Here is a 19,161-nt window from a genome sequence, read left to right as displayed (position 1 = left end):
GATTACGGTTGGCAATATAACAAAAGTTTGACTAGGCGATTAACGACGAATTAATCAATTCAAGGTACTACAGAAATCGTCTGGGTATTAATACAAATATTTATCAACATGTTTAACAAATTTTAAATTTGAGCACCAGTCATTGAAATTCTTCAATAGAATGAATACTTTCTAAATATCAGAAGTTCTGGTCTTATAATATTATCCGGTAATTATATAAATTATTTGAAGCACCATTTCTAATTTACCGTTACTATTGAACCATTTAAAAGGGAAAATCAGGGTATAATGGTTTTGTAAGAATATATGATGTAGGGAGAAGGCGCTGCGGTATAGTATATATATTCTTGATCAGGGCGGCGAGCTGTGCTTGAAATTTGTGTTGGTAAGTCCCTGTATATTCGAATTTTCTTTTTCCAAAGTTAACAATATTTAAAAAAATCACGGCACATTCGTTATAATTGATCTTGCTCAACAATTATAGAGTGTAAAGCTTGGCACTTGATTTTTGCAATAGTTCTGTATTGACCATGGGATTCATGCCCACTTGAACGATAAGGCTTTGGAATAACCCAAGCCATATGAACAAAGAAAACGTCAGTTTCTATCAATTGATTGTTAGTAGGCAAACAAGTTTTGTCAACAATTCCAAAATTAAGAATTCCTGAAAATTTACATTTAAAATTAAAATGAAGTGCTACGTTTGGCCTATGATTGGAATCCTTCTACTTTTTATTCATGTTTGCTACTCTTATAATGCGAGTAAGTAAGTCACTTAAGTTAACGGCTACCAAAATAATCATACTATCCATCAGAGATATGCGACGCCGAACCAAGTAAAACAGGTCCTTGTAGAGCGATGTTTACAATGTGGCGCTTTATAAAGGCAAAAAAACTGTGCGAATCTTTTATTTATGGAGGATGCCAGGGCACAAAAAATCTGTTTGATTCCGAAAAGGAATGCAAAAAGAATTGCTTAAAGTGAAGATCCAAGAATACATTCTTTCAATTGCATACAAAAATCCTTTCAATAGGTTAACATTAAAATTTCTAATTTTATATAGAAAGACAAGCAAGATGCTGATATGATATTTGAATCAAATGAGATATTTTTACTCTGTAAATAATTGTTTTATTTCTCAGACTTAATTGAACTCTCGGGCAATACTTTTGCCACCTTTCTTGGCTCCTTAATCGTCGTTTGGGGACACTGCATTTCGCTCCAACCAATGGGCACCATGGGAATTCGATTCTTCCGATAATCACTAGCATAGGCCACCACCACGCCGAGTTCTGCCTCCGCTGTGCTTAACATAAAGGATTGCTCCATTTGGTTGACAACGCGCGCCAATATGACATCGCCGGGCTTGAATGACTTGTAAATATCCACACGATCTTTATCCGTTTCGCGGACATCCTCCTTGCGCAACAGACCGCGGTAACTGCTCTCGAGTAACACATTCCTCACGCAAAATATCGCACACTTGGCGAACTTTGGTGTCGTCACTAGAACCCGAGCTGTGACAACATCTCCTGTTGCCGGAATGGTCAAATGGAAGCCAGGCTTGTGTACACTTACAATTTGGCACTGAAATGGAAATGGATTAAATTAATGTTCACATAAATTAGCCGTTATATTTACTTTTTCATTTGATTCGTCAATATTAATAATTCCCGATTTACTGGCATAAATATAGCCCCCTTGTTCGTATGTGCCTTGACCTACAACGATGTTGTCCTCCACGCGACACAGACGGTCTCCAGGCAGGCAAATGAGCATATCATCCTCATTTTGAGATAAAGTATCCGTGTTCTGCATATTTTCTGTCATGTTTTTATTAGATCAAAAGCGAAATAACTTTTGCAACTCACTAACAACAAGTCGGCACATGCTTTGGTGCCTTGTGTTAACATTTCGAGCACTGTAGTTAACAGTGTTTACTCGTAATTTAACCAGTGATGCTCGTAAGGGGTACTAGTTCCATAGTGAGCAATATATCGAATATGGTTATTTATATATAATTTTTTGGCAATGGAATAATTAGTATAAGCTACTGAATATAGCAATCATTCTGAGTTTTAATTTACCACACATACATTCGATGTTATTGGAATTACTACGGAACTGTGACTCGATAAATATTCAAATCGAGTCCCATTGATAGTAACTTGCCATCACTAACGCAATCGATAACATTAGCAAACGATAAGTCGCGCGTGTTTTTCGCCGGCTACCGCAAATCTGCGAGATATTTCCAATATTTGGCATTGCATTTTTAATTTACGATGAACACAAAATCTAATATGAGCTATCGGGAAGTTATTCCTAAAAATATAAACCCCGAGGAGTGGGTAGAAGTCGAAATAAATACAGGTGCGTTGCGTGGTACCACTCCATTGGAGCCTTAGAGAGGTTTCGTAAATAATGCTAAATGTATTTTTTTTTCTGACTGAAATAGGTACACAAAGTACACTGCAGGATATCAAGACTTTTGGCAAGTCGGGTAGCTATTGCTACAATTTTTCGACCAATGGCCAAAATAGGAATCGCTTTATTTATTGGTAAGCATTGCTTGGATAATTAAATACATGTAATACATATTTGATTAACGGATGCATATTATTCCAGGCGTACATATCAAGATATCGTGGAACTATCTGAAGTTAGCTTAGATGTATCGCTTCTGAGAAACCACCTTCGTTTACGCTTTACGGATTCCGCGATTCTAAATGTCTCGCTCGCCGAACAGGGAGACACCGTCAATCTGTTGGCGGTGACCGTCAGCAGCATTCATAGGATTGTGTTTCCATTGCACACGGACAATACAAAATTATCATCATCTATTTCACCCGAATCGCATAGGAATTCCATATTTTATGATGCTTCCGCATTCTTGAAGGACCGCAGCACATTCTATGTGCTAGATGGAACCATGGCTATCAATGTGCCACATCTTGCAGCCTCCGATATGTTGGAAGATAAAGAAGAGGCCTTTTTTGCAGTCGACTATCATTCAAAACTTATGCTTTATATTATGAACAGTCGAACGGGCGGCACGGTTTCACATGAAATCAAAGAGTCACATTTAATGCCGCGTTTTTTGAGCAACCTTAAAGGCGCCCTGACGTAAGTCTTGAAGTAGATAACTAATTAAATAAATAGTGATTGAATTCCATTGCAGTGGTCGAGGCGAAAGTTTGGAGGGAGCTGTATCAATGGCATTTAGTCGTATCGAAGGTGAAATGTTTCTCTTGGTTCTTTATAGAAATAACGAGCTTCGATTGTGGTCGGTGGCCACTTTACAGAGTGTTGCCTCTTATGCATGTGTCGACTCTCAAGGTGCTCAGGGTCGTAAGTTTTATAAGCTCTAAAAATGTAATCATATTTATCTAATTATTTGTTTGTATATTTAGCACAAAACAGTTTGCTACGTAAAATAGATGATCATAATTTCTGTGTATTTTTGTCGCATGAAAAGGAATCCGAATTCATTTGTCTGAGCATTGTTTGTAATCAAGCGAACGACGCGAACACTAAAACTGTAGGCTTGACGCTGCGCCATAAGGTGCCAGCTCCTGAAATGGATTTAGCTGACTTCGATGCTACTCGCTCGCATATTTGGACATTGTGGAGCAATGCTGAGGGTGAATTCAATGTGTCGGCAATTTTCTTAGAGGAAGACAAGTCAGTTAAATGGGTGTCTGCTGCATTGGAGCCTCCACCGGATCGATATTGCCTCACCATAGAGCAAGGTGTCGACCCACGAGAAGCATACTGTTCCTATATATTTCATCCGGGTCGATTTGATATTAACGTGATCGCCAAGGCACTTTATGTAAGCTCACAGTTATATCTGTCTAACGATGAGAAATTAATTATGGTTATTTTCTTTACACAGATGTTCATGCGCGCTAACATGCAGTTTGATATTAAGCAGATAACAATGGGTATGCTCAAGGAGCAGGTCTGTCAGACGGTCGAGGATGAGATACAAAATGAACTGAAAGACTTTGTTGTTAGCGACGATGAGTATTTGGAGATTGCGACCAGACTCTGGGATCGTTTCTACTCCTGCTGCGAGCAATATCATGTCAAGTTCTCTGAGCCAACGGGCTTATCCGTTCTGGGTGCCATGGATGCTGTTTGCATTATTCGAAGGCAATCCTTTGCGTTGCTGCGTCCATGTGAAATGCTCGAACATTTAATGCTTGTCGGGGAACACAACTCGGATGTGGCATCATATGTGGCACCTTATTGCCGAAACGATATTGTAGCTGCCCACGGGTTTATTGACCTAATGGTGGTCATCAACCAATTGGAAAAGATTTTGAGCGAAGATATTAAAATCGAAATGGAAAAGAAAATCTACCAACGCGACGATAAAGTTCTTTCAAAATTGTTGATTCAAATTACAAAGAGTGATGAATATAATGATAACGATGATAACGATGGAATCGCACTGCCGATTGGAACTGTCGAGAAATTCAAAAAGAAGTTGATATCGATCCCGATTGTGGATGCAGCCATTAATATGCTGCTTGATTTCCTTGCCATTGTCGACGAAGATGCGTATCCCGACTCCGCAGGTATATTTCGAATAAAGTAAAGTGCATTTTTTGACTGCTGCTAAATCTGGAATCATAATTTTCAGGCGGTTACTCCAAGTCCACAAGGTTTCTCCAGTCGACAGGAGCATTGTTTGGCAGCGAATATGGAATTTCGATTCTCGCTGAGACAGTCAAGCAAATGGCAATGATACGGTGGGAATCAAATTACAGTTTGATAATATATTTAAATAATATATTTTAATTTTATTTGTCAGCTTTGCCGTTTGCCGAAATCTTTTGATTCTACAGTACATTCTATATGGAAGTGGTTCTAAGAGCGACTACACTATTACAACTAATGTCAATTTCTTGAACTCCTACTACACACTTGTCTGGATTTCCGAGACACCAATTTCCCTCAATACGCCAGTTAACTTGTAATATGCAACTAATTATTTAATGTTAAGAATCGTTTAACCTTTGTTTATTTTTTTTACATGTGCAGTGAGGTTTCTATTCAGCGTTTGACGCGTGCACAGCTTTTCAGCGGATATACGAGGCCCTATTCGAGCAGAATATATTTGAACAATCAAACAACGCTGTTATGCCTGTTCTTGCAGTCAAAGGGCTTATTTAGCGCACTCTCGATGCTGTTGAAGGATCCCAATGCATTAGTGCAGCAGTTGTCAATGCGCCAGATTCTGCTACAGTTGGTTGGCTGCATTAATCAAATGCTGTAAGTAGAAAAGATACTTTGATTCTGTTCATTACAATAATTTACAAATTTTATCTCAGCTGGCCAGAGGCATGGAATGATGTATTCCCTGAATGGCTTTTTGGCACATGCCATCATATAATTATTCAAGATTATGAACGCTTATTGTCGGGCTGGTGTGCCGAGAAAACTGATTCACGTAAATACATATACATATTGAAGGTTCTTATGCTAAGTTCGGTGGCTAACTATTATTATATTTCAGGAAGATTCATGCTGGCAGTTTCGCTTTTGGATTGCGGCGAACCACATAAAGCAATCAAGCTGTTCGAGCAAGTTCAAGAGAGTGTGCTCAAGGAGCCATTCTTGTTTCAGCAAGTTCTGAAAAACACTCCACTCTATTCCACGCTTTCAAACGTTCTCAAAAGACAGAAAATTGTGCCAACAAAAGACGAAACCAAACAGGCCTTGGTACATTATTACCTCAAAGTTATTCAGCTATTTGAACAGCATTCGGGATACGATTATATCATTCAATTGGCCCATGTAGCTATGAACAGGCTGACTGGGGATGATCCCCAATTGCCCATGTTCCAGTCTATAGTATTTAATAACCATTTGCAACTGGGCCACTACGAGGAGGCCTATCATGCTTTGGTCTACAATGCGGATACGTCGCGTCGAAAGGATTGTCTACGTCAGTTGGTCATAATGCTATTCCAATGTAAACGCTTTGATCTGCTCATGCAATTGCCTTATAATAGCCTGCAAGAGGAATTCGAGAATATTGTTGAGTCTCGTGCACGATCGCTGAGTATCGATCAGAACGAAGTCTATAATTTTCTGTACGCATTTCATTCAAACAAAGGAAATATGCGTAAAGGTAAATTAATTGAATATATATATTGTATATATATATTGTATATATATATTGTATATATATATTGTATATATATATTGTATATATATATTGTATATATATATTGTATATATATATTGATTATATTTATTGCTTTCACAGCTGCGACTGTCATGTACGAGCAGGCCATGCGTCTACACGTGGACAGTGATGCACCCGATGCGCTCCAGAAACGATGCTCGTCGTTACTGGTTTGCATAAACTCACTGTATTTAGTGGATAGTCGCTATAGATGGATTGCTAAGCCCACAATTGGCGACGATAAGGCTGCCATGGAAATGTCCAACAACGAGGACGATTTACAGGATATTGAAAGAGTCCATGAAGTCGTTGTACTTGAATTAAACGATATTCGTCGAGAGCTGCTACACGCAGAGGCTCTAAAAGAACTGGCGCAACATCGCAAGGATGTCGGCGCCTATGAAATGGCCGACGCTGAGGAGCTGTCTTACCTTTTGGCCACTTGTGGTCTATATACAGCAGCACTGAAGCTCGCACGGGGCCATTCGTTCTCTGTGCTGCCCATATTCGAGAGTCTGACGGCTGCCTGTGTTAGCATCTCTGAGGATAAGACTAAGGATGCTTGGTGTTGGCTGCAGAACAATGACTTAGCCGGTATAAATCATATTAATTTATCTAATTTAAACATGCAAAATAAATATATATCCTGTTTTATAGATCTGCCTCATCGCAGCAGTGCAGCGGACATGGCTTGGTCGCTGCTGCAAAAACTAGTTGTCGACAATGAGCTGAATGAATCGACTTCAATACGTAAATGTGTCGCTAATCGTATACTTAACTTGAATGCATTTCTGCCCCAATGGCTGTACGACTCATACAAGCTGGCTAACTCCCGGGAGTTTCTTTATTTGCTGGTGAAGCATAATCGCTTGCTCGACGCAGCCGATTTGGCATGCGAAATGATTGGCGCCATGCTGGGAGCAGGCAGCGAATATTTCGACTTTCAACATTCAGTGAACGTGACCAGTCCACAGCTGGCGTTCCCCATCAACACAATAGATCTACTCCTGCACGGCCTGCACGTCAATGGCAGTCAGCATATCGAATACGAAGTGGTAAGTGATCCCAATTGTGCTTGTATATTTCACATAATATTTGACTGATCAATTGCAGGCACATGCCAAGCTGGAGGAGGAGGTTGCCCGATATATTGAGACTGTGAAGCGCACCACTGACGATAAAATGAAGTTAGCCATATTAACTGACAGACAAAATCGGCAGCAGCGGCAAATATTCGGTTAAGAGTTTCTAATGTATTTTGTGGGTTTCATAGAAAGATTATATATATTATTATAATTATGTTAAAAATCATCAGTCATCACCAGTTCGGCGAGAAACTTTTTGTAGATGTTCATAAATTGCGCCACGAATGCCTCTAAATGGAAAATATGCTTTGCTCCATTCTGCATGCGATGCTCGTATTGTGTTGCGTACTCCAATGTCTTGGCCTTGATGGACATATCACAGTTGTTAACCAGCTGCTCGACGAGGCCGCGAAAGATGAGATTCGGTGGCACGCCTTGTGAAAGCAGTTCGTACAAACGATCCCTAATCTTTTCCAGTTTGGCTGGCGTTTGTTCGCTCACAATTTGGGCTGCTGTCTCGCGCAGATACACTTGCCAGTCCAGCTCGGCGATTTGCTGCTGCGCTGTGAAGGGGTATTGCTGCACTTTGGAGGCCTCCAACATGAGTAGAGCTCTTCGCATATTCCTTTCGGATTTCTCGACCACCCGCTTGGCCAACTCCGGCGGCAATACGAGGCCCTCGCGCTTGCATGTGTTTTGTAGGACGGCTATCATTTCCGCCTCGCTTGGTGCTGGCACTCGGATGCCCAGGCAACGCGAGCGAATGGCTGGAATGATGCGAGACGTGGAATTGACGGAGAGTATAATGCGGCATGTAGCGACGTATTTTTCCATGGTGCGACGCAGCGCATGCTGAGCGTCTTTGGTGAGTTCGTCTCCCTCAGAGATAACGATTACTTTAAACTCGCGTTGGCCGTTGACGTCTATTTGATGCGTTTGTGCCACTTGCTTGATTAAGTCTATGACAACAGTCCGATCGTACATGCCAGCATCTGAGGGATTCACCTCCAGGTGGTAGTTGCTCCCCACTGTCATTATATCAATCTTTCGATTTGAAGGCGTTGTGAAGTTCATTGTTTCGTTGCGTAGTCTCTCTACTCCGGCCCCATACATTTCACGCAGCAGACACATTATCCGGGTCTTCTTACCAGCTCCGGATGGGCCGTAAAACATGAGATGGGGAAAATCACTTTGTTTGCATAGATTGCGTAGGTTTTCAGCCTGGTCCTAAAATGTTACCAATATAAGTCAAAGAATCGCACACTACATAAAATATATATTTACTTTGTGATAATCCAGTTTGGATAGTTCACGGGGTCGGTATTTGTCTACCCAAAGGGCCATTGAAGCTTATTATTTAACACCTTTACCACTTAACAGAACAAGTCCAAATTTATTCCGGCTTTCTTTGTGCCTGCGCGCTTTTTTTACGATAACCAATCGATAGCTCTGCCGATATGTTTCTTATTTCCAACTATCGATATGTATTTTTGATATTTCTGACGATATTTCATAATGGCTGGAATTCGAAAACGGAATAATCAAAGCGAGCAAATCATTTCATTTTTGGTGACTAATATATTTACTCAATAAGTTTTTCTTTCACGAGCGTTTCATTATGAGAATGTACATGTCGAGAAAGACTTGCCTTACTCGAAAACGGTTTATTACACATATGGCAATTGTATGGGCGTTCTCCAGTGTGCGTCCTTTGTTGTGTGTAGAGGGTTTTGTGTGCGCCGAAAGCCTTTCCACAGTTAGTATGGGCTTTAGATGCACTGCATCACCGTGTTCTTTCAGATGACAACGTCTCTTAAATTTTCGTCCACACGTACTGCACTGATATCCTTCCTAGTTATTGTGCCGAGATATGTGGGAGTCTAGGTCCTCTTGGCTAGCGCGATCACGCGAGCAAATTGGACATCTAAATTCCGAGTTAGACAAATGGTTATTCATATGAAGATTCAATTCAGTCTTTTGCCGAAACGATTTCTGACAAATGTTGCACGTAAAGGGACGCTCTTTTGTGTGACCCATTATATGGATGCGTAAGGTTCTGGGCAGTCCAAATGAGCGTTCGCAAAAGCCACATTTATGGGGACGAATCCCTTCGTGGACCAATCTGACATGGCCATTTAAGTGGGTCTTGCGTTTAAACTTTCGTTGACAAAATGGACATTGATTTACTGCAGTGGATGAATCAATTATAATTTTATCTATTTCAGATTCACTGCCAGTTTCGGAAAAATCAAGTTCTCTTTTGTTGATGCGCTATAAAAAAAAATAAATAAAATAAAAAATTAATATTATTTTACTAAAAATTAAAAATACCCTGTAAATTTTATTCACCAAGAGTTGTGGATTGTGTTCGCTTCCCTCAGTGCCATTTTCATGTATATTTTGTTTAAGTTTCTCATCTAGTCCTATCATATCTATAGTGGATTTGAGATATTGTTGACTCCTTTGCACTGTCTTTTGAAATTCAAGAAATGTTTCACATTTCTGAGTGCAATGTTTACATATAGCTTTAGCTAGAGATGGTTTATCACTAATTCCTGAAAAGTTGCATGAAATTCTGTTGCTCAGGAGAAAAAGCACGATTCCCCAATTTAACTTTAAAGCATGTTGCGCATATCAGTTTAAATTTAGTATTTTCCATTATTTCGAGATTTTCGGCCGTTATCTCGCTAAGAGCAATTTTTGAACAGATGGACATCTCTGCAAATTTGCAAAATATGCCGATTTTGGTATAACAGTTATGGCAAAAAACGAGTTGGCATGGTTAAATTCAATCTTGTTATCGGTTGTATTCCATCTGCCAATTGAGAGTGTCTTTCAAATTATGTTGCAGTTGTGTGCTTTTTGATTTATCCAAATCTTGTAAACATGCTCCACAGAAGTTGTTTATTGTAGCACGAGTTATTGGCAGTATCGCGTAAACGAAATATAGGTCTACAAATTATAGTTAAATAATCAACTGTGTTTGTTTATTTTTTATATTATAAATCAAGTGGTCAGCACTCTTTTCGCTCAACTTTTATACATTTTCTTTGGTGCTGCAAATTGCTCTGAGTGTGAAACTAATTATCGATAAATTTTTAAAACAGCTGTATTATTAATAGTTATGTTATTAATTTGTTGCGGATAACGATTGGTAACCAGTTAGCAGATTTTGTGCACAATTTATGAAAAAACGTATTTGCATTTATTCAACCAGTTGATTAGACTGAAATGCTATTAAATTATTATATATAATTCTGAGCATTATCTAAATATATTTTTTCATTAATTAATTTAATTTACTTTTAAAATAATTTTGTCTTGCTGTTATCGATAGCACTTTTGCCGAATGTTAAGTTAACAGAAATCCAACAATGTTCGTTTGAGGCACGAAGAAGAAGAAGCAAAGTCGTGGAATACATACATAAATTCTGCGGCTGCTGCGGCTTATCGTGATTTTTTTAATAGTTTTTTTTTTTTAAAAGGCTAGACAATAAGCGTATGGAAAACGGTGTGGAAAATGGTTTACTGCCCGAAGGCGAACCACTAGGAGCGCGTGAAAATCAAATGGGCAGCAGCACAGACGGCGAGGGTGATGGCGAGGGCGATTCGACGCCTCAGCCGCCACAAACAACAAATGACGATGTAAGCGACGGCGATGCGGATGGGGAGCGCGATATGTCTGTGTCGGATGCCGCTGAAGCCGAAGCCGATGCAGAAACAGCGGAAACAGAAGCAGCTCCAGCTGAAAATAGTGCACCCCGCCGGATATCCATCCTGGACGACAGTCTGTGCGAAAAGGACGTGGATAGCGATGGGCCCGACGACGAAAATGATGATGAGGTGAGCTTCATTTGTTACAGTTGAAATAATTAAAATTCATATAATTATAATAATGTTCCTTTTCCCTATGTACAGGCGAAAGAAAACTATGAAGGATTCAATGGGACTGGCCGCACAGTCACTTTGCAAACACTAATGGCCGCAAATGTTTTGCAGCCAGGCAAATCATTGATGACTATTGATTATCTAGGACAAAAATTTGTGGGCGATTTGCTGTCAGACGGTAAAATTAAATCACAAGAGACTGAAACCATATTCTTAACGCCCAGCGCCTGGGCCATGCACTGCAAGCGCATTATCAATCCCGAAAAGAAAAGCGGATGCGGTTGGGCATCCGTGAAGTATAAGGGCAAGAAACTGGATGCATATAAAAATACCTATTTGAGAAAATGTGCGTTACAAAAGGAGTCTACGCCCGAGGACGGCGATCCAGGTAATAAGAAAATAATAAACTAAATTGAATGAAGATTAAATATATGAAAAGAGCCTTGATAGCCTTCTAGAAAAGTCTAGTCTAACATTGATAATAACATAAAAATGATATTTATATTTGTTTTTTATTAGATACAGAACGCAAGACCGATTCGCCAGATCTGGTTGTCAAACGAACAGTATTTCCACACAACACGGTTGCCAATCGCAATATAATTCAGTAAGTTGCAATAAAGAGGATTTCCTCAACGCATGATTTAATGTGTGTATTTCTTGCAGTGATGCCAATATGATGATTGAGGCCATTCCATTCACTTCGGTTGGCAAATTGCAACCGTTTCTGTTGACCATCACCTCCTCCGCCCTGCTATTGGCTGACTTCCATTGTCACCTGACGATGCGCGAGGTGTGCGGTTACCTGGGCGGCACCTGGGATATGAACACGCACAGTGAGTCCGGCCTCGAGAATTGAACTTGTTTGTGTTTGATGTCACGTTAAACTGTTCTTTGTCCTTGCAGCATTGACAATTACGAAAACATATCCGTGTCGTAGCACGCGCTTCGATCGACAACGGGCAGCGGAAGTAGAGCGAGATATACAGAAAATGATGATACAAGATCAAGTGCTGCTCGTCGGCTGGTATCACTCGCATCCCAAATTTCAGGCCGAGCCCACTCTGCGCGATTGCGATGCACAGCTCGACTATCAGATACGAATGCGGGGCGTTAGTGATCTGACGTATACACCATGTGTTTCACTAATCATTTGTAAGTTAGTTGTATTTACTGAAGATAAAATATAGATTAATTGCTTTTATTACCTTGGCAGCTCCCTATTATGAGGAGAATCCCACTCTGGAGTCGGTGGTCAAGTGCATTTGGATCGTGCCCCCAAATGAGAATAAACAGTCAATGGAATATGGACGACCGATGCTAATGCAATACTCTGTGCTGCCCGATAAAGAGATACCCGAGGAGGTGCGCACGGAAATACAGAGTTGCGTTGATTACTACACTCAGTTTCGCGGCGAAATTGTGAAATTTCGTAATATCTACAGCAATGACGTGACCTACAACGAGAAGTTAAAGAACACGCTCTATCCGAAATTTCCATCGAAACAAAGTGATAAGGCGCTGTGGAACTGGCTCTGTGCCGTCCTGGACTGTGAGCAGGAGGATGATTTTATACCACCGAAAACCATTAAAATTATCGACAATGAGAATGACAATGAAGTTGTAGTAAAAACAGAGACGCCTCCCCAAGCTGACCTGGCAAATGATATTAAGCTGGAGCAACAGCCGAAAGAGGAGCAGATGGGCGAGAGTCTTCAGTTGACTGCCGTTGACATGGCCCGCAAATCGGAGGAGGAAACCACGCTGCAGGCTGAGCAGAAGGCCAGCGAACTGAAGGTAATGTCGCTGCAGGAACAGCTCTGCATGCCCTCGGGCCTCAACATGAATCCAGTGCGCATGCTCTCCCCGCTGGCCACTCCGAATCCCACAAATACGACACCCGTAGCTGCAGTAGCAGCAGGAGCAGCCACAACAGTTCCAGTGGTGCCCGCCATGCCGCTGAATGCGTCAGCTGTGAGTCAACTGTTACCGCCACAAACGCCAGTAGTGAGTACGAACAGCGGACCCGTTGCTGCTGCCGTGCAGTCGGCATCGCCGCGGGACAGCCCAACGAACATTCAGCTGCCGTCGAATGCCGCCAGTCCCGCCAAGTTTGAGCTGCCGGTGCGTGCCTCGCCCTCGCCAGCGAAGTCGGATGCCTCGTCGCACACCTCACGCACTCGCAATTCGCCGGCGCCCAGTCCGGGCAAGTTCAGTGTGAGCGATATTGCGAGGAATAGCCCGAGCATCACGCCCAACAAGTACGATCTGACTACGCCGCTGGTGCCGCCGTCGGCCGCCTGCTTGCCCACGGCCAATGATCTGATGGCCGCCAGCTTGGCCCAGCTGGCCGGCCAGTTGCCGCCCAACTTTCTGCAGGCCGACTTGGCCTCGCTATTCCAGCAGCAGCGCAAAGACTATGGCAGCTCCTCACTCAATCAGTTGGCTGCTGCTGCAGCGAAGGTGGGTGGCTCCAAGCAGAACAGCAATGTGGCTGCGGGGCTCGGCAATCTTAGCGATCCCAATGTGGCGGCCGCAGTGGCAGCCTACTCGAACAGCTTCAACATGCCCATGCCGTCTGGCAGCAGCAACAGCGGTGGCAGCGGTAGCAATAATAACAATAGCAATAATAACGGCGGCAGCAAATCAAAGATGGACCGCTCCAAGTCCTCGGCGTCCTCATCTTCGTCCAATTCTAGTTCATCGTCGAACTCGTACAAGACAAAGCTCATGAAGGAGCTGGACGAGCTCAAGAATGATCCGCTGAAGATGAGTGAGCTCATCCGGTCGCCGGAGTATGCGGCGCTGCTGCTGCAGCAGGCCGAGGCACTGGGCGCCACAACGCTGGGCACCCTGGGCTTTGGCTCCGACTTGAATTATCTGACAGGCAATCAGCAGGTCGCCAATCCGAGCAGCAGCAAATCCTCAAAGTCAACATCGGCAACGTCGTCGTCAGCCTCGGCAGCGGCGGCAGCAGCTGCGCTCAACGCCGACTACAACAATCTGATCCAAGCGTCCAAGCTGCTGGGCTACGATTCCTACATGCAGCAGCAGAGCAAGCAGAGCAATGACCTTAACGTGTTCCTACAGCAGCAAATGGCTGCAGTTGCGGCTGCTTCGATACCGCCGCCGCCTGTTGCCAGCAGCAGCAGCAGCAGTTCGAAGAAACAGCAGCAGCAGCAGCAGCAACAGCAGCAACAACAGCAACAACAACAGCAACAGCAGCAGCAACAACAGCAGCTGCAACAGCAGCAGCAATCGGCAGCACAGGCGGACTACACAGCTCTGCTGCAGACCTACACAAAGCTGTTCGACCCCAATAATCAGTTTGCTGCCGCCATGGCCTCGACGGGCAGCAAGCACATGAGTGGAGCGCACAACGAGTTGTCCGCTCTGCTGGCTGCTGGCGCTGGGGGGCTGGCGCCAACTGGCGGCGGCGGCGCGGTGAGCTTGAAGCAGAAGCAGAAGGATATGCAGTCGGACATGCTCAATCAGCTGCTGCAGCTGGAGAAGCAGGACTCGGAGATCAAGGCGCTGCTGTACCGCCAGAATAAGGCAGCGGCCGATTTGGACGCACTATTCGCCACACCGTCGGGCGCTGCTGCTGCTGTGGCAGCTGCTGCGGGCAGTGCCACAAAATCAGGCAGCAGCGGAGCATCGGCAGCTGCAGCAGCGGCGGCAGCCATGTCCACAGGAGTTCCATCTTCGTCAACGCTGAGCAACTCGGCCGCCTACTACAATGCCTTGGCGCAGGAGAAGATGCAGGACTACGCCGCATTCTTTCAGCATGGAAAGTACGGCATACCGGATCCATTGTCGAAGTCGACGTTGGCAGCGAACAACATGTTCATGTCGCCGTCGGCTCTGTTCAAGATTCAGCAGGAATCGCTATCGGCTATGATGATGAAGCCGCCAAAGTCGACGACGCCTTCATCGGCGCGCACAAGGGAGTCGTCCGCCTCGCCGGCCCTGGAGCGCCTCACGCCCACCAAGTCGATCAGCGGGGGAGCCGGCGGCGGTGGTGCAGGCGGTGGCAATTCCAATTCCGGCAGCAAATACAATTTCAGTGCAGTGGATTTGGCCATATCAAGCGTGCCCTCGAATACGCCATCCCCGGCGCCGTCGGATGGCAGCAGTGGCTCCTCACATCGACGTCCCTCGCCCGACCTTAGTCGCCTCTACAGCGAACTGGCTCCACCGGGCGCACTGCTGGGAAACGCGATGCCCAAGAAGCGCATGGAGTTCGCCTCGGTGGCCGATCTGGCTGCACCGCCGCCAGCGAAGATCCCGAAAAACAACGTGAGCGACGATGTCTTGAACTTATCCCACGATTAGGAGAGGCGACTAGGGCACTGCCTGTGGACCTGAACCATATCGAGCGCATGTCCCAGTTAATGCAGTATTTCCTTATCAGTATCTACCCTTAACGCAGCAGAGCATTCAATTATAAATATATATGTAACATTATATACATATATATATATATATGTATATCTATGTATATCTATAGTACATCACGCGAATCTCCTAAGCTCCAAGTAAAAGTCATATAAGATATATAATTCTCGCTGTAAACATCCGATTTGAGCCACAATCGTAGACTAATTGAGATTCTTGACTGCTGGAGATTGAATGTACAATGGAATAGAATTAGAGCAGGGTACAGGAGAAGTCCAGTATTTCGAGAGTTGAGTTCGAAAGATTCTAAAACTTCTGCATTAGAGAACTTATTTTTATGGCAACTAAACATATATATATCATTTGATATTCAATCAAGAAGTATACTTAATGACATTCACATACTGCAATGCTGATCATCGTAACACAATTTTTAAATACGAAACTAGTTTTTAAAATGAAACGAAACCCCAACAGAAATGTAGATAGGTGTGCGCAGTCAGTCCATGCAATACTGTTGATTGTTTGGCTGCAATGGGAATGTTTGAGAGTCTCTTGAGCGCTTGACGTCTTAAACACATATTATTTATAAACTATTTTAGGTTTAATTACTGCACAAAGGTACTTTAAGTATTTTAAAATAGTACATACATACATACAAACTTATATGCAACAGACAAACAAGCAAACAAACAAACATTTATTATTAACTGTAATACTGCATATTTTGAAATTGACTTTTGCCGCAATAAAGTATATAAACTAGGTATTTAGTTTACAATATTAAATAGTAAATACTGGCTAAATCATATAGCATACACTAGATCTTACGATCTAGTCTTAGCATTACCCTTAGCTTTACCGGTCGAATACCGGTTCGAATTTTTGTTTTGATCCATTTGAATGAATCCAGAACCCGCTGAACTGCTATGCAAAATATGAAATGATTAAAGTTGTTGTTGTTGTTGTTGTTGTTGTTGCTGTTGTTGACAGATCATAACAATAACAACATTTCGAAGCGTGGCACTGATAATGATGCATAGGCAACGAGGAACAGGTGTTTACGTGCCGTTTAGCTGTTCGTGGGGGACCGGCTTACCGCGTCGACTAGTTTCCCCAGCAAATAATCAAAACAACAAGATATCTAAACCGAAACAAGAGTGTCGAGGCAACTCGACTAGGAGATACCCAAAGTCTTGAATAATCTGGGCTATGAAATTTAAGTAGTTATCCATTCCCGCACTATTCGGTCTCACACAAAACAAGCACATCGTAATAGTGATTCCTTGAATATGTTGAATTCCTCGAATTTTAAACGGAATTAGTTTGGGAAAACATTGAGTTTAGCTTTTACAGGTTCTGAGATCAACGCGTTTATAAATACGTACAGATTATAAAATGGACATGGCTAGATCAACTCAGCTCGTCATACTGATCAAAAATATATATGTATGTATGCACACATTTTTTAATGGGGTCTGAAACACCTCCTGCTGTAATAGGTTACATACAATTTTAGTAAACCATTCTATCCTGAATTCTCATTTTTCTATGGCACCCATAATCTGAAAATAAATGAAAAATAAGATATGCTAGGCAATTGGTATAGTTTCACATCTTATCGCTGTGAGCACTCTTTTTATGATGCTGTTTATAGGGTATAAGAGGCAAACGGACTTGTTCACACACTTCTCATATAAATACCAGCCATCTGTGCCCGAGAAACCTTAGTCTGTTACCATCTCACTTCGCTTAAACACATGTCGGAATATAAGGTAAGGTCAATCCAAGAGGACGGACTGGAATATTTTAAATAGTGGGATTGCAGATGGCTAACGGCATTGCATATTTTAGTACCTAACAGGTTTTGGTGGGCATTTCTCGTCCGAGGATGAGCGCTGCCCCAACTCCCTGCCCGTAGGACAGAACTCGCCCCAGCAATGCCCGTATGGCCTCTACGCCGAGCAGCTGTCCGGCTCCGCTTTCACAGCGCCACGTTCCGAGAATGTGCGCACGTGGCTATATAGGAAGTTGCCCAGCGCTGTGCACACGCCCTTCCTGCCGTATGCAGGGGCCAAGTACCTGAGCCACAATTGGGATGAGCAGCCGCCCAATCCAAATCAGGTAAGTCGACCCTGAAGATACTCTTCTCCAATCAATCAACATTTTTCCGAATTTGCAGTTACGTTGGAAACCATTCGATTTACCCGGAGCAAAGGAGGAGAGTGTGACCTTTGTCGACGGGCTGCACACGGTTTGTGGTGCGGGCGATGCAAGAGCTCGCCATGGCTTGGCCGTGCACGTCTATCTGTGCAACGCCTCCATGCACAACTCGGCGTTCTACAACAGCGACGGCGATTTCCTCATAGGTAAGTGGCGGACGGACAGTTATAATGGTATTAACTGACCTCCTGATCAGTGCCACAGGAGGGAACTCTGGATATCGTGACGGAGCTGGGTCGCATGGCGGTGTCGCCCAATGAGATCTGTGTCATTCCACAGGGCATTCGCTTTGCCGTGAAACTGAAGACCCCGTGCAGGTAAGCCTCCATTGAATATATACACTCAAAGTAATACCCTCCGATATTTCTATATCTTAGGGGCTACGTCCTTGAAGTATTCGATGGACATTTCCGCTTGCCCGATCTGGGTCCGATTGGGGCCAATGGTCTGGCCAATCCTAGAGACTTTGAGACACCAGTTGCCTGGTTTGATAGCGAGACGTACACGGGTAGGGAGAGGTTTCCCGCGTTTGAATTCAACTGACTCTTCATTCCTTGTAGAGTTCAATGTCATTTCCAAGTACCAAGGCAGCTTATTTGTGGCCAAGCAAAAGCACAGCGTCTTCGACGTAGTTGCCTGGCACGGCAATTACGTGCCCTATAAATACGATCTTTCGAGGTTTATGGTCATCAATTCGGTTAGCTTCGATCACTGTGATCCCAGCATTTTCACGGTGCTCACCTGCCCGAGCCTGAAGCCCGGCACAGCCATCGCCGACTTTGTCATATTCCCGCCACGCTGGTCTGTGCAGGAGCATACATTCCGTCCGCCCTATTATCACAGTGCGTTCAGTTTCCCATATGATATATACGTTTACCTAAGATCTATCTTAAAGGAAACTGCATGAGCGAGTTCATGGGCCTCATACTCGGTCGCTATGAAGCCAAGGAGGAGGGATTTGCAGCTGGTGGCGCTACGCTACACTCAATGATGACGCCCCACGGTCCGGATGCCAATTGCTTTGAAGGCGCCTCCAAGGCTGAACTAAAGCCTGAACGCATTGCTGATGGCACTCAGGCAAGTCGATTTACCCCAGTTTTCCCCAGAATACCTTAACACTACTCACTCTTCCTCTTCCGTCTTCAGGCCTTCATGTTCGAGTCGTCGCTTAGCCTGGCTGTGACCAAATGGGGCGCCGAGACGAGCCAAAAACTGGATGCTCAGTACTACGAATGCTGGCAGGCGCTCAAGAACAACTTCAAATTGGACAATTGAGCCGCTACACATGGATGCTTTATGGACTAGTGCTAAGACATTTATTTAAGTGAGTTTGCAATAAATAAATAATTGAGTGGCTGACAACC

The 19,161-nt window shown here is 43.5% G+C and overlaps 6 protein-coding genes and 1 long non-coding RNA gene across 7 annotated transcripts; 4 read left to right on the top strand and 3 right to left on the bottom strand.

Moving 5' to 3' along the window:
* Positions 1 to 81: 81 nt before the first annotated feature.
* LOC116803950 lies at positions 82 to 683 on the top strand. The gene is made up of 3 exons (XR_004363980.2): positions 82 to 208; positions 273 to 385; positions 485 to 683. It is a non-coding gene; the product is annotated as an uncharacterized LOC116803950 (long non-coding RNA).
* Positions 684 to 1,086: 403 nt separating this feature from the next.
* Positions 1,087 to 1,930, bottom strand: LOC6577957 (exosome complex component CSL4). The gene is made up of 2 exons (XM_044009168.1): positions 1,643 to 1,930; positions 1,087 to 1,588 (listed from the first exon to the last, which is right to left on the bottom strand). The coding sequence occupies exons 1-2, from the start codon at positions 1,829 to 1,831 to the stop codon at positions 1,133 to 1,135; spliced, it is 645 nt and encodes a 214-aa protein (XP_043865103.1). The 5' UTR covers positions 1,832 to 1,930; the 3' UTR covers positions 1,087 to 1,132.
* A 253-nt stretch (positions 1,931 to 2,183) lies between these two features.
* LOC6577956 (nuclear pore complex protein Nup160 homolog) lies at positions 2,184 to 7,517 on the top strand. Its single transcript, XM_002003851.4, has 14 exons — positions 2,184 to 2,374; positions 2,460 to 2,562; positions 2,630 to 3,127; positions 3,183 to 3,352; positions 3,415 to 3,836; positions 3,900 to 4,587; positions 4,653 to 4,761; positions 4,824 to 4,985; positions 5,054 to 5,284; positions 5,344 to 5,462; positions 5,529 to 6,146; positions 6,285 to 6,797; positions 6,861 to 7,258; positions 7,317 to 7,517. Exons 1-14 carry the CDS (start codon positions 2,287 to 2,289, stop codon positions 7,443 to 7,445), a joined length of 4,248 nt encoding a protein of 1,415 aa, XP_002003887.4. The 5' UTR covers positions 2,184 to 2,286; the 3' UTR covers positions 7,446 to 7,517.
* Positions 7,437 to 8,733, bottom strand: LOC6577955 (replication factor C subunit 3). The gene is made up of 2 exons (XM_002003850.4): positions 8,573 to 8,733; positions 7,437 to 8,515 (listed from the first exon to the last, which is right to left on the bottom strand). The coding sequence occupies exons 1-2, from the start codon at positions 8,630 to 8,632 to the stop codon at positions 7,505 to 7,507; spliced, it is 1,071 nt and encodes a 356-aa protein (XP_002003886.1). The 5' UTR covers positions 8,633 to 8,733; the 3' UTR covers positions 7,437 to 7,504.
* A 113-nt stretch (positions 8,734 to 8,846) lies between these two features.
* Positions 8,847 to 10,448, bottom strand: LOC116803949 (adult enhancer factor 1-like). Its single transcript, XM_032729229.2, has 2 exons — positions 9,638 to 10,448; positions 8,847 to 9,559 (listed from the first exon to the last, which is right to left on the bottom strand). The coding sequence occupies exons 1-2, from the start codon at positions 9,716 to 9,718 to the stop codon at positions 9,140 to 9,142; spliced, it is 501 nt and encodes a 166-aa protein (XP_032585120.1). The 5' UTR covers positions 9,719 to 10,448; the 3' UTR covers positions 8,847 to 9,139.
* Positions 10,449 to 10,685: 237 nt separating this feature from the next.
* Positions 10,686 to 16,013, top strand: LOC6577954 (MPN domain-containing protein CG4751). Its single transcript, XM_002003849.4, has 6 exons — positions 10,686 to 11,131; positions 11,207 to 11,564; positions 11,696 to 11,783; positions 11,843 to 12,012; positions 12,083 to 12,331; positions 12,393 to 16,013. The coding sequence occupies exons 1-6, from the start codon at positions 10,790 to 10,792 to the stop codon at positions 15,509 to 15,511; spliced, it is 4,326 nt and encodes a 1,441-aa protein (XP_002003885.1). The 5' UTR covers positions 10,686 to 10,789; the 3' UTR covers positions 15,512 to 16,013.
* A 1,265-nt stretch (positions 16,014 to 17,278) lies between these two features.
* On the top strand, positions 17,279 to 19,159 carry LOC6577953 (homogentisate 1,2-dioxygenase). The gene is made up of 8 exons (XM_002003848.4): positions 17,279 to 17,349; positions 17,429 to 17,698; positions 17,757 to 17,943; positions 17,994 to 18,114; positions 18,175 to 18,305; positions 18,358 to 18,639; positions 18,693 to 18,874; positions 18,944 to 19,159. Exons 1-8 carry the CDS (start codon positions 17,335 to 17,337, stop codon positions 19,070 to 19,072), a joined length of 1,317 nt encoding a protein of 438 aa, XP_002003884.1. The 5' UTR covers positions 17,279 to 17,334; the 3' UTR covers positions 19,073 to 19,159.
* The last annotated feature ends 2 nt before the right edge of the window (positions 19,160 to 19,161 follow it).

Source organism: Drosophila mojavensis, unplaced genomic scaffold, assembly GCF_018153725.1.
Source record: "Drosophila mojavensis isolate 15081-1352.22 unplaced genomic scaffold, ASM1815372v1 contig_49, whole genome shotgun sequence".
Classification (NCBI taxonomy): domain Eukaryota; kingdom Metazoa; phylum Arthropoda; class Insecta; order Diptera; family Drosophilidae; genus Drosophila; species Drosophila mojavensis.
Note: the sequence above shows the minus strand (reverse complement) of the source record. Positions and strands in the feature narration are given on the sequence as shown.